The following is a 12,543-nucleotide window of genomic DNA, read 5'->3' as shown; positions in this document are numbered from 1 at the left end:
AATCATAAAATTTGAGGTTCCCGGACCTCCCAGGTCAACCTGCCAAATCACACCAAATGGGAACATTCTGGTTTCGGAGAACCAGGGAAACCTTGGCTGGACTCAGCTGAAAGAAAACCCCGTTTCTTCTCTTCCATGGGGGATAACGGGGCAATCTTCAGCGAGCCACCACCGACTGTGAGCGCTCAGCATTGTTCTAGGTCCGTCAGTCATCTGCACGCTGATGAGCGGGTCAGGCTGGGTCAGAGGGAGCCCTTCCTTCCTCTCAAGGCTGGATTTGCAGTCTTAAGTGACGCCATCATGTTTGGTTTCAAGTCCTTCATAAAGTGACTCGCTGAGCTTCCTGTCTTCTATTATGTGGAAAGGTTTAATAATATCAACAGGTTGTAACCTCAAAAAGTTCAGAAGAACTGGCCTGGGAAGGGTTGGAGCGATAGCACAGCGGGGAGGGCGCTTGCCTTGCACATAGCCGATCCCAGGTTCGATCCCTGGCATCCCATATGGTCCTCTAAGCACCGCCAGGAGTTCCTGAGTGCAGAGCCAGGAGCAACCCCTGATCATCGCCAGGTGTGGGGGCCCACAAACAAAACAAAACAAAAACAGAAAAAGAGAATAAAGATTTCCTGGGGCTGGAGTGGTAGCACAGTGTATCTGGGGGATAAGGCGTTTGCCTTGCACACAGTCAACCCGAGTTCAATGCTCGGCATCCCATAAGGTCCTCTAAGCACCGCCTGCCAGGAGTGACTCCTGAGCGCAGAGCCAGGAGTAACTTACCCTTGAGCATCGCTGGGTGTGGCCCCCCAAAAAACAAAACAAAAACACCCTCAAAACAGAAAGAACTGTCCTGGGACCATTTCTGCAGCTCACTCATTGCGGTTCCACCACCTCTCAAGATTTACTTACGTCCCCCACCACCTTGGGTTAATTTTGGAAATTTTGCTTCTGTTACAGAAGCCATTTAAGTTCTGACATTTTGGGTGAGGGCTATGGAGTTTTCCTTGTTCTCCAAGAATGCACTCATCTCACTGGTACAGGACATTATTAGGCTTTCTTTTCCTTTGGATAATTTCTGCTTCCTTTTCCTTTCTTAATCAGACCCAAAGGGATTCATCTACCTTGTTGTCTTCTTCCAGAACTCTAGTGTTTTCTTCTTTATCTGTTATAAACTAATCCTTTAGGATGAGTGTGAAGTTCCTTTGTTTTTGCCTTTCTTCATGTTTAAGTCAAACATTAAGTCTGTGCATTTGTCTTTGGAGTGTGGCTGTCAAACAGAAGTTCTCCATCTCATTCCTTCAGATGCCTGCAATATGCATTTTGACTTTCTTTCTTTTCTTTGATCTGATTAGGCAGGACATCTTACCGATCCTATTTTCATTCCATATATTCTGGGGGTGGGGGGCCCCCCAAGCAGTGTTCTGGGGCTCTGGGAGACATTCCCAGTAATACCTGTCCAACTGGTCCAGTGCAGGCCCAAGGATGTAGGTGCCAGGAATTCTGTGGGTCACCCTCAAGTGCTGGGGGGAGGGGGGGATCCTTTAGGACTATACAAACAGTGCTCAGAGGACCAGGTGGTGTCAGGATTAGAACTCAGGTCCTCCCCAAACTACTGAGTAATCTTCCCAGCCCCTCATCCACTATGTTATTTAATTTTTGGTTTGGGGCCACACTTGGCAATGCTCAGGGCTTACTCCCGGCTTTGTGCTTAGGGACCACCCTTGACTGTGTTTCGGGGGAGGATATGCAGGGTCAGCTGTGTGCAAAGCCAGTGCCTTGCCCACTGTACTACCTCTTTAGCCTGCAGCAAAGTTGGAACCAACCGGCTGGAGAGAGCCCAGAGGTCAGGGCATCTGCCTTGCACGCAGCAGAGCCCGATGTGTACTTCAGCATGCAAGTAGTGGGTGTGGCCGCCAAACCCCAACCCCATGAGAAGTGGAGCCAACGACAAGGGGTGCAGTCCCTGGACCCTCAAGACCAGAGAGTCTGGGCCTTTAACCTGGAAATGTGTGGATGTATCTCTTTGAGCCTCAATGTCCTAGAACTCTGAGTTCCTCCAGAACAAATAAAAAGCGTCTGAGAGTCTCATCTGGGCACTGGGTCAAACGGGTGAACAGGTCGTGCCACGGACATCTCCTCCACGTCTTTTTTTGGTTGTTGTTCCTTTTCTTTTTTGTTTTGTCTTTGGGGGAGCCATACCCGGTAGAGCTCAGGAACATATGGGGTGCCCAGGGATGGTACCCAAGCTGGCTATGTGTAAGGCCAATGCCCTCCCATCACTGTCCCATCACTCCTGCCTGTCTTAATTCAGATCCCTTACAGAAGGGGAGTGGAACCTTATCTTTTTTAATTACAAAAAAAAAAAATAATAAGTTTTTGCCAAGAGCCTTTGGCATGTTGCAAGTGATATCATTTACACATGTGCAGAAGCACCCATGCCTGTCCTGTCATGCCCCAGGGCTGACCGTAAGGCCCACAGGCCCAGCATTCCCCAACCCTTCTTGGTCACGGGACGCTGGCGGAGCGTACTCACCCGTGTGCAACGAGAGATGCCGGGACAGCGTCTGCTGCCGGCCGAACACTTTCCCACACACGTCACAGGGGAAGAGCTGGTCGTTGAATTTCCAGGACGGTAACCCATTGCCAGCCTCTAGCACGATCTTCTCCGTTTCTGTGTCAAAGAGAAGAAGGTACCGTGAGTGCTTTCCGGGGGCACGAGAACACGCGCTGCGTCATGCAACACACAGGACCTCGACAGAGGCTGGTGGGCGCATGGGGACCCGGGACCCTCCTTCTCAGGTCTCCAAGGCGCTGTTGACAGATGGCTTCCGGCGTCAGCTGGGAACCCACTGTGCCCCTCCGTGGTGACGGGTCAGCCCACCGGGATACCAGAGGGACGCAGTGTGAATCTGTCGCAGGACTTGCCCATTCAACCTACGGAGACAGAGTCAGGAACGCGGACTCACAGCGTCCAGGGGACAGAGAGGTTGACTCCCTCGACAGGAAATGCTTTTACTGCCCTCCAGAAGGAAAGTTTGGGCCAGTGTTCTGGTTGTGTGGAACCTTTCACAAGGGGCTTCCATGACAGACACACCCCGGCCTGCTGCTGGAGATGAGCAGATGGCTGTGGGCCTCTCACATTCACAAGAGGGGGGGTATCCCACTGGACCCAGCCCCAGCAGCCAAAAACTTCCAGAACCCAGCTGCTGCCACGCCCATGGCCACTCTCCACACACTTGGGCCAGTATCACCCATGAGTGACTCTATTCCTGGACCTCAAGGCTGCATTCACAGCTGCGCGATACTTCAAACTACGTACCTTACCCATACTCCAATATTACTGCATCACATTTGATAGGTTTCAAAGTAGGAGGCAACCAATCTTAGAGGGAAATAGACATTTTTTACATATATATATATATATATATCACGACCATGATCACGACCATCCTGTTGTTTGTCGATTGCCTCGAGCAGGCCCCAGTAACGTCTCATTCATCCTAGCCCTGAGATTTTTAAAAAGTGCCATATTCAAGGCTCTTTCAGACTTAGGAGAATGAGACCCATCATTGTTACTGGTATTTGGCATATTGGGTACGCCATGGGGAGTTTGCTAGACTGCCGTGTGGGCAAGTTACATTCGGTAACCTGTCGGGTTTGTCCAAAGTAAATATATATATACACACACACAAAGTAAATACACACACACACACACACACACACACACACGGCTCAAACCTTTAACAACATATTAATGCTCTCTTATATAGTAGGGCTTAATGACCCCTGGGTAAAATACAACAACCTCCACACTCTTTCCTATAAGGATACTTTTTTGTAGCATTTTCAGCAGTTTTTCATAACAAACAGTACAAAATATATTATTTTGGTTCTGTTTTGGGGCAGGGGTCGGGGTTCGGGATGGAAACATCCCAACTATGGTGGCGGGAAGGTGTCATGGTGGTGGGATTGCCGTTTGAATGTTAAACGCAATCAGATATTGTGAACTACTTTATAAAACTAAAAAAAAAAAAAAAATAGAGGGCCGGCATCTCGGCCACCTTCAATCTGGCCTGACCCTGAGCCCGAACGCCCAGTCATGTTTTGCTGGTTTCCACGTCACCCCAGTCATGATGTCTGGTGACCGCTGCTGCCGGAAGGAATTGAGGCTCGGCCCTACATCAAGTTCGCTAAGGCAAGGGAGCCAGCGACAATTTCCCCGTAAGCCTAGAGTAGTTGGGCAAACGATGATGCAACACGTTATAAGTACGTAAGTCAGAGCCGGGAATGAAGGAAGAGGACATCAATGGTCATCTGCAACCTTTGTTATCTTCGAGAGCAGCAGAGATTGCCTGGAGTTTTCTTTTTGGGTCACACCCGGCAATGCACAAGGGTTACTTCTTGCTCTGTGCTCAGGAATTACCCCTGGCGGTGCTCAGGGGACCATATGGGATGCTGGGAATCAAACCCGGGTCGGCCGCGTGCAAGGCAAACACCCTGCCCGCTGTGCTACTGCTCCAGCCCCTGCCTGGAGTTTTCTTATCTGTCTCTTCCCCCTCAACTGTAATGGACGACAAACGTTCCTCTACAGTAATACAGAAAAGAGGGGAAGAGAGGTGACAGAGAAAGGAGGTCGCTTCCCTGGGGACAGAGGCTTGCTAGGGTCACTGGAAGACCGTGGGCCTCACTTTGTAGAACAGGCCCAATAATTTACTCAGTTGGTGCTCTGTCCTTTGCTCAGGTTCCACTGGCTGGCACGGTGCAGGCAAATGCACGTTGATCCGGCCACTCCCAAACAGAGGTGGGCACCTTCCCTGGGTCCATCACAGTGAGTACATTATTGTGACTTTTCTGCAAGTAAAAAGACGGTTGCAGAGAACTGGGGATTTCGTGGTGATCATGAATAGGTGGAAAGATTTTCTTAAGCTCCAGGCTGACCCAAAGGCTGAGCTCGTGGGCAGAGACAACGTCGGAACAAAGAACATTTATTTCACACCGTCCTGTCCCATCAGCCAAGCGCTGCTCCCCGCCCCGCCCCCCGCCCCCACCCCCCCCAGGATCCAGGGAAGGTGCCCACCTCTGTTTGGGAGTGGCCAGATCAATGTGCATTTGCGTGCACTGTGCCAGCCAGTGGAACCTAAGCAAAGCAGCAGCAAATACAGATGTGTGCTCGCAGGTGGGGAGGGTGGCAGAGTCGCTACAATGTTTGCTCTCAGGCACGCGCCAACAAACCCGGCACTGATAAGGCCCATCGATTAGTGTACCTGTAGAGGTTCAAACAAGGCTCTCGCGCTGCAGGAGAGCAGTCTTCTTACTACAGCAAGAACGAGTGACTGGAAACTCCAAAGGGGCAGGGGTGGGGCTGTGTGGGGAGGGGAGGGGTCAAGAGGTCACGGAAGGTTGAGGACGACTGGAAGGGCTCTGTGAAGCTCTGGCTGTCACTGAGTCCAGTGGTGGGCGTTCCTGCTGTGCAGAGAAGAAGGGGGATTCTAATTGTTCCTGTTAAGTGCACAACGGAAACAGTGTCCCCAAAAGCGAAGGGAGGGGTTGGAGCGACAGTCCAGCAGGGGAGGGCATTTGCCTTGGGCACGGCTGACCCGGGTTCGATTCCCAGCATCCCATATGATCCCCTGAGCAAAGCCAGGAGTAAACATGTGCATCACTAGGTGACACAAAAAGGAAAAAAAAAAGGAAGCAAAGGGGAATTTTATAAGGAAGGGTTCGAGAGGGTCAGAGCTTTCCCGTAGAGTTACCAGAATGAATGACTTGGGTCACACACAAAAGCAATGAAATAAATTAATATATTGTTCAAGAATTCCTCATGTACTCGAGCAGCTGAAGTGTCGTAAAAAGTTAACGTCCCTCTCCTGGCCTGAGAAGGGATCCAAAGGAGGAGGCTGGGGGACATACCGCCTCCAGCCTCCAGCCTCCAGCCTCCAGGATGGAGGCCGGCTGCAAGGATGCCCTTCCCCCACCCCCATGTCTGCACTGACTCGGCCACTGTCTTCATGCTGCACTGAGGAAAGGTGACCTCTGGCCACTGACTCCAAAGCTAGGAAATCCCAGAGAGGGGAGGTGAGCAAGTGATCAGGGATAGGGGAAGGGAGTCTGACATCCACAAATGACAGAGTGACGAAACGCCAAGTCAATCGGGGGACCGACCTAAAGTGAAAAGGAGCCTGGCAGAAGCCGGTGAGGGGTCCCGGCCAAGGGCTGTGTCTTTCCTCCCTCTCTCAGCCCCCACACCCCGGAGCAGTCCCCTCAGGCTATCCACACCGACAGGCCCTCAGGCTCTTAGAGGTCTCTGGCCTGCCCTTTGCAGGCAGGACCCACTCACCGGGAATAGCCAGCAGTGACAGGTCAGTTTTGCTGGGTCCCTGTGAGACTTTTCTGGACAGGGAGCACATTGGGTCTGTAGTTCATGAGGATCCAAAGGCATCAAAGACTTAAACTGTGAGTCATTCGGTAGGGAAACATTGAGAGAAACGGTGACACCAGCCGTTTCCAGTCTCTGGGGCTTAGTAACGTGGACGGCACCTGCTCTCAGAGCCAAGGGTTCAAGAAGGGCACCGAGGGCAGCAGGTCCCGGATTTCAGGGTGCTCCCTCTGTCGCACTGATCCGGTGGGCTGCCCTGGTGACCACGGTGGTCTTGGGCCACAGGACGAAAGAAAAGGTGCCATACTGTACTGTGTGTGTGTGTGTGTGGGAGGGGGGAGGCAAGACATGCAAGCCAGGAAGATGGAACACTTTTTTTTTTTTTTGCTTTTTGGGTCACACCCAGCGATGCACAGGGGCTACTCCTGGCTCTGCACTCAGGAATCATCCCTGGCGGTGCTCAGGGGACCATATGGGATGCTGGGAATCGAACTCGGGTCAGCCGCATGCAAGGCAAATGCCCTGCCCACTAGGCTACTGCTCCAGCCCCAAGATGGAACACTCTTATGTGAAGTTTTTCTATATTTTGATTTTTAATGGGCTCTGAAAATAGAATAGGTGTGTGTGTGTGTGTGTGTGTGTGTGTGTGTGTGTGTGTGTGTGTGGTATGTTTCTGTATCAAAGATCTTTCTGGAAGCCCACTGTGTAAATGAGTCACCTCTCACCATGGCTCATGCAAAACTCTCCTCCAGTCTCTCTTCCTCCTTACTGATTCCAGAACTTTCTTTAGGAGATGCAAATCGGACCATGTCATTGGTGGTGGGAAATGGACACTGGTGGAGGGATGGGTGTTGGGACGTCATATGACTGAAACCCAGTCATGAAAGCTTCATAACTGTGTATCTCATGGTGATTCAATTAAAAAAAAAATCAGATAGTGTCTCGTCCTGTTTCCATGAGCTCCCTGTGACCAAACTCCTTTACATGGCTGCTCAGCTCCTCAGACTCCGGCTCCACAGCCACTTCAGCTGCCCCCTTCACCTCACGGACCCTCAGATGCTCGGCCGAGGGGGCTGCTCACTCTGCCAGGAGCCCCCTGAGAACCCCTTCAGCGGGCAGTGTCCGCAGTGAACCATCACCGGAAGTGGTTCCGCCCACCTGGGCACGCCTTTTACCTGGCCACTCCTGACTCAATTTCCAGCCCCTTCTGGATTCATCTCCTAGGTCCCCGACTTTCTCGGCAGTGAGTCATTTCCTCCTCTCAGCCCCAAAGCAATTCCGTGAAGTCGCCTGTTATACCACCATAGCGCTTAGGCGCTTTGTTGAGACACGTCTGGTATTTCAGCAACTTCTCAGAAAGCACCCAGTCAGGCTCTGTCTGCCTTTGTGGGTCTCCTTGTTAGCATTTGTTGGGGGGGGGGGGGCCGAAGGGGCCTCGGCCTCACTTCTTAGAGCTGGGGGCCCGATTCTCAGTAAGCGTGTCTTCTGTTTGTTGCATAAACATGAGGGTCTGAACGAAAGGCCCCAAGTGAGGCAGGGCATGAAACATTATTCTCATTTCCTGATGGGAAAGAAGGAGGCCTGGAAGTCGCGTTAGTTAGGGTTTATGGCCAATTCCGGGTGAAAAATAAGGCTACTTACCTTCTGAATAGGGGTTTTAACTCACCCCAAGAATACTGTGATATAATGATTTTATTAGTGGAAATGTTCGCAGACCTGAGTCCTAGCCCCAAAGGAGCTATATGCCTACTTTGCCCCAATAACGGCAAGCCCCAAGGTTGTTCTTTTTCAGACAAAACTCACTGGCAGACGCTGCTTATCGGTTCATCTGACAGATGTTTTCACCTTCCTTTCTCCCTTGTCTAGATTCACCACAGCAGCCCTGGAAGGCCCAGGCACTGAAGTTCTGGTCCATGGAAAGACCTCTGCTTTCCAGATAAAAGAAAAGATTTGCTTGGTGTTGCTTTCTTTCCTTCTTTTTCTTTCCTGGACTCCAGGTGAGATGCCTGGAGCTGTGGCAGCCATTCTGGGGTTATGAGGCCTGAGACAGGGAGAGGTGGCACAGGCGGGGTTCTTGGCAGTCTTCTTGTAGCTGAACAGACAGCAGCAACTTCCCACCTTGCTTTGTGAGGATATGTCCCAGTTTGTTTCTATCACTTTTAGCTGGGTTTTCTCCTGGGACTTTCCCAACGAAACTGACTTTCCTCACTAAACCCCCATTGTTATTCTTGGTCTTAGGACTAGATATCAGGTGGAGGTTTGATGAGCTTTAAGGCTTTCAAATCCTCCAATTCAAGAAACCTGCAAAGAACTCTCTACATTTATTATCAACAGTAAGACATGTACAGTCAACTGGGAACATTTTAATGTTAATTAACTTCTTTTGTTCTGTTTGAAAAAAAAAAAAACCAGAAAACTCAAAGCCTCGTCCTTAAAAACGTTTCTTTTTAGATTAAGGAATTTGCTTTCAAAACTTTTTTTTTTAATTGAAGCATAACTTACAACAGAAAACTGCTCGTTTCAGCAATTTTTCAGTCAGTCCCAAAGTCACCAAGGAGCCTGGATGCAGCGTTAATTTGAAACTGTTACTCCTTCTCAACTAGCCCCAGTCCCTGTCCCTTTCCCTTTATTTCACGGACTCTCTGTGACTGTGTACTTAAGATGGCCTGAATTTAATTTATAGCAAAATATTCGTCTAATGAGAATATATATATATATATATATATATATATATATTTTTCCCTCTACAGTTTCAGAGAATTTTGTCTCTTACAGGGCATTTCATTCCTCTTCTTTAATCCTTTGATTCCTGGGATGCCCATAATTGTTTCCATAAATTTCTGGCTATTCAGTGCTACTTTTCTCTCTCTCTTTTTCCACCTCTTTTTTTTTTTTTTTTTGCCTTGAGTGCTGTCTGGAGCAGTTCCTGTGCCCAAAGACAAGTTTTTCTTTCATTCTATTTTATTTAATTAAATTATTGATTTGGGGGCCGGTGCCAAGGATCAAACATGCAAGCCAAGTGTTCTGCTGCTGAGCTAACGTGCAGGTCATTAACATTTTTTTTCACTGATGTGTAGTTATTACCCCGAAAGCTAACTATGACCCATAATTTTACAGAATTTCAGGGGCTGAGCCTCGTGCCCTTTTTTTTCTGGCCACATTTAGCTGTGCTCAGGGCTCACTCCTGACCTGCATTCAGGGATCCTAGTGGTACTTGGGGGACCATATGGAATAATGGGGACTGATCCTGGGTCAGCTGTGTGCAAGGAAAATGCCCTACCCACAGTACTATTGGCTCCTGCGTCACTCTTTGTGTGTGTGTGTGTGTGTGTGGGTAACATTTGGCAATACACAAGGCTGCCTCCTGGCTCTGTATTCAGGGATCACTCTTGGCAGGGCTCAGGGGACCACATGGGGTGCTGGGGATCAAAGCCAGGTCAGCTGCATGCCGGGGCAAATGCCCTAACCCTGTGCTACCATTCTAGCCCCTCTTACATCACACCTATGAGTGCAATTATCATGCATGCATGACCTGTCATAAAGAAACTGTTTCTAATTCAAGAAGAAATCTGGACCTTTAATTCCTCTCGGAAAAGGAAACAGCTAGGGCTTGGGACCCTAACTACTGATCACACAGGACAAGAGCACCTCAGGGAATTTCTCTCAGCGCCAAACATAGAGTCACAGCGAGAATCTAGGTCAACTGATAGCTGTCATCTCTAGGTTACCTGCCCTTAAAAAAGAAATCCACTGGGATCTGAATGTTGCTTCTAGATTTTTCCCTTCCACTCAAATGTCCCAAATCAGTAGACACTAACCAATGCCATTAAGTAGATGAGACAGTCATGTCACCACCATCACAATGGCTGATAGACATGACATCATCAGATGAAACTGGAGTCACAGGGAAACGACTCTGATGAGTGTCCTGCCAGCTCTACAGGTCGAAGCCCACCTCTCCTCTTAATGATGACGGTAGGGTTTAAGTCTTAGCAAATACCCTCAGGATGGCTCCGTGCTGGGGACATATATAAATCTTGGTTAGAAAGCCATTAGGTCCGGTGTGGTGGCTTTGTAGCAGTCCTTGTGGCTTTGTAGCAGACACTGCTGATTGTTTACTCATGTGGAATGGAATTAGAGGGATTTTTTTCCCAGGGCGGCCAAGTGCTGCCTGGTTAAAACATTCACCCCCTCCCCCCCCGCCCCGTTTATGAACCAAGCAACATGGTCTTGCCAATGAGACAGAGGTGGGAAGGGGTTTGATTCTCGTCTAGCCTCAAAGCACAGAGATCTTGGAAGGAAGTCTTTCATCTGCTCTTTCTCCTTGGACATCTGGGGCCAAAACAGCCCTACTCCTCCCCACCTCTCTCCCCTTCCTTCTTTCAGGTCACACCTGGGGTGGCCCTGCCAACTTCCTGGCAGGGCTTGGGGGGACCATACGGGATGTTGGAATTGAACCCCGGTAAGGCGCGTGCAAAGCAAATGCCCTACTGGCTGTACTTTCTCTCTGGCTCAGAACGGCCGTCTTTTTAGCCGCACAGCTGAGAGCCACCGAGGACCACCGGGGCGAGGGGTAAAAGAGGCGAGAATTGGGGAGAGGCCCTCAAAAGCTCCTCCCACCCTATTTACCCCCAGATCTCTGCTTGGCTCAGTCACGTGGTTTGGCTGAATTCTAGTAGAGAAAGGCTGAAGGTGTCTAACTTTCATCCCATATGGGCGGTGTTAGCTCCGTTTTGCACAGAGGCATCTGAGTTTGTTAGAAGTACAGAGCAGAGAGAACGTAAAATGACAACAACGATCTGCATTGGTGGAGGACTTGTCACTGTGTGAGGTGTTGTACCACACCATTTCCGGAGCAGCACAATACCGTTTCCACGGGATGTTTGATCCCATGTGTTACAGGGAGCACCACTGTGATACCATTACAGGGCTCCTTTGCTAACTACCCCAAAGCAGGACACTCCCATTTAGTATGATTTGTTACATTATTATGAGGGCCAGGAAAAGCTCAAAAATGTTTCCATTTAAATGAATGATAACAGCTTTCCTAGGAACCCCCAAATAACACACCCAATCACATAAAATCTGAAAGCTCTGTTTTTGGATGACGGGGTTGTATTGGGGGGGGGGAGATCTGAATTAGCGTTCCTTTTTTTTTTTTTTAACAAAACAAAGAGTATATCAGACCCGGGGACAAGGAATTCCAGGGCCGGTAAGTGGCAACCTATTCCTAAGCCAAGTCAGTGACTGCAGCAAAGTCCATACCATGTAACCACTCACTACATTCACGATAAAAACGGCTCGACTCTGAGAACAGAGAAGGAACTCCAGGGGACTGGTATGTTTGGTCAGAGACACAACTATCGCAACAACATCTTGATTTGTTCCACGGGAACTTTTCCTGTATTCACCCGACCACAAACAAGAAGTCTCTATGATTGCATACATTTAAAGGGGGCTTTGTAGGGATGCCCCAAATGCCCCCCCAAGGACCCAGATGGGAACAGAAATGTAGACTGAGCCTGGTTCCTCTTCCCAGATTCCTCTCAGATCTCTTCTCAGTTCTTTCCTGCTGCCGGGTCGCTGCATATTCAAATCACGGGTACTAAATATGTAAATTTTAATTGTGCAACTCTTTCAGGTCTGCTTCCCTTTGCCCCAGAATAAAATTCCATATTGTCTAGTGTTTTGACCTTTTCCCAGTGAAGATAAAACAGGCACTCAAGTGTATAATTCCACTGTATTATGGGATAGGGAATCTTTACATCCAAAAAGAATATTTTTCTTTGTTCTCTTGATTATTGTTGAATGAGGGGCTCAATATTAACGAGTAAAGGAGGGAATACATGAACTGAGAAAAACAGCATGCCATTATCATGAATGAATTTATGTTTTCTAAAACGTGAAGATTCAGACTTGTAAAATCGTCAAATATATAGTCCACTGACTCCTAAAACCATACAACACATCCCACCTATTGTTTAAAAATACTTTATAGGCTTCTCTTTAAATTCCAGTCACGGTCATTTTCAAATATTACTCAAGTAAGCCCCTAAGACTCGTGCTGTTCTCTTCACTGAGATCGGACTCCAGTGGTCTTCTCAATTATTCTAGCCCTCTTTTCTTCTGGACAAGCTTGATCGTATCGTCCGGTTCTTTAAAGATTTCTAAAT

General features: G+C 48.9%; 1 protein-coding gene across 5 annotated transcripts in view; it reads right to left on the bottom strand.

Annotated features, from left to right (window-relative positions):
* ZNF827 (zinc finger protein 827) overlaps nt 1-12,543 on the bottom strand; it is a 192,766-nt gene that overhangs the window by 19,971 nt on the left and 160,252 nt on the right. For all 5 annotated transcript variants that reach the window (XM_056118996.1, XM_056118995.1, XM_056118992.1 and 2 more), the window contains exon 9: nt 2,528-2,665. In XM_056118996.1, the coding sequence (XP_055974971.1) occupies nt 2,528-2,665 (138 nt within the window). The remainder of the gene's footprint in view (nt 1-2,527; nt 2,666-12,543) is intronic.

This window comes from Sorex fumeus, unplaced genomic scaffold (assembly GCF_029834395.1).
Source record: "Sorex fumeus unplaced genomic scaffold, SorFum_2.1 ptg000039l, whole genome shotgun sequence".
Taxonomy (NCBI): domain Eukaryota; kingdom Metazoa; phylum Chordata; class Mammalia; order Eulipotyphla; family Soricidae; genus Sorex; species Sorex fumeus.
This window is presented reverse-complemented; position numbering and strand designations above follow the sequence as displayed.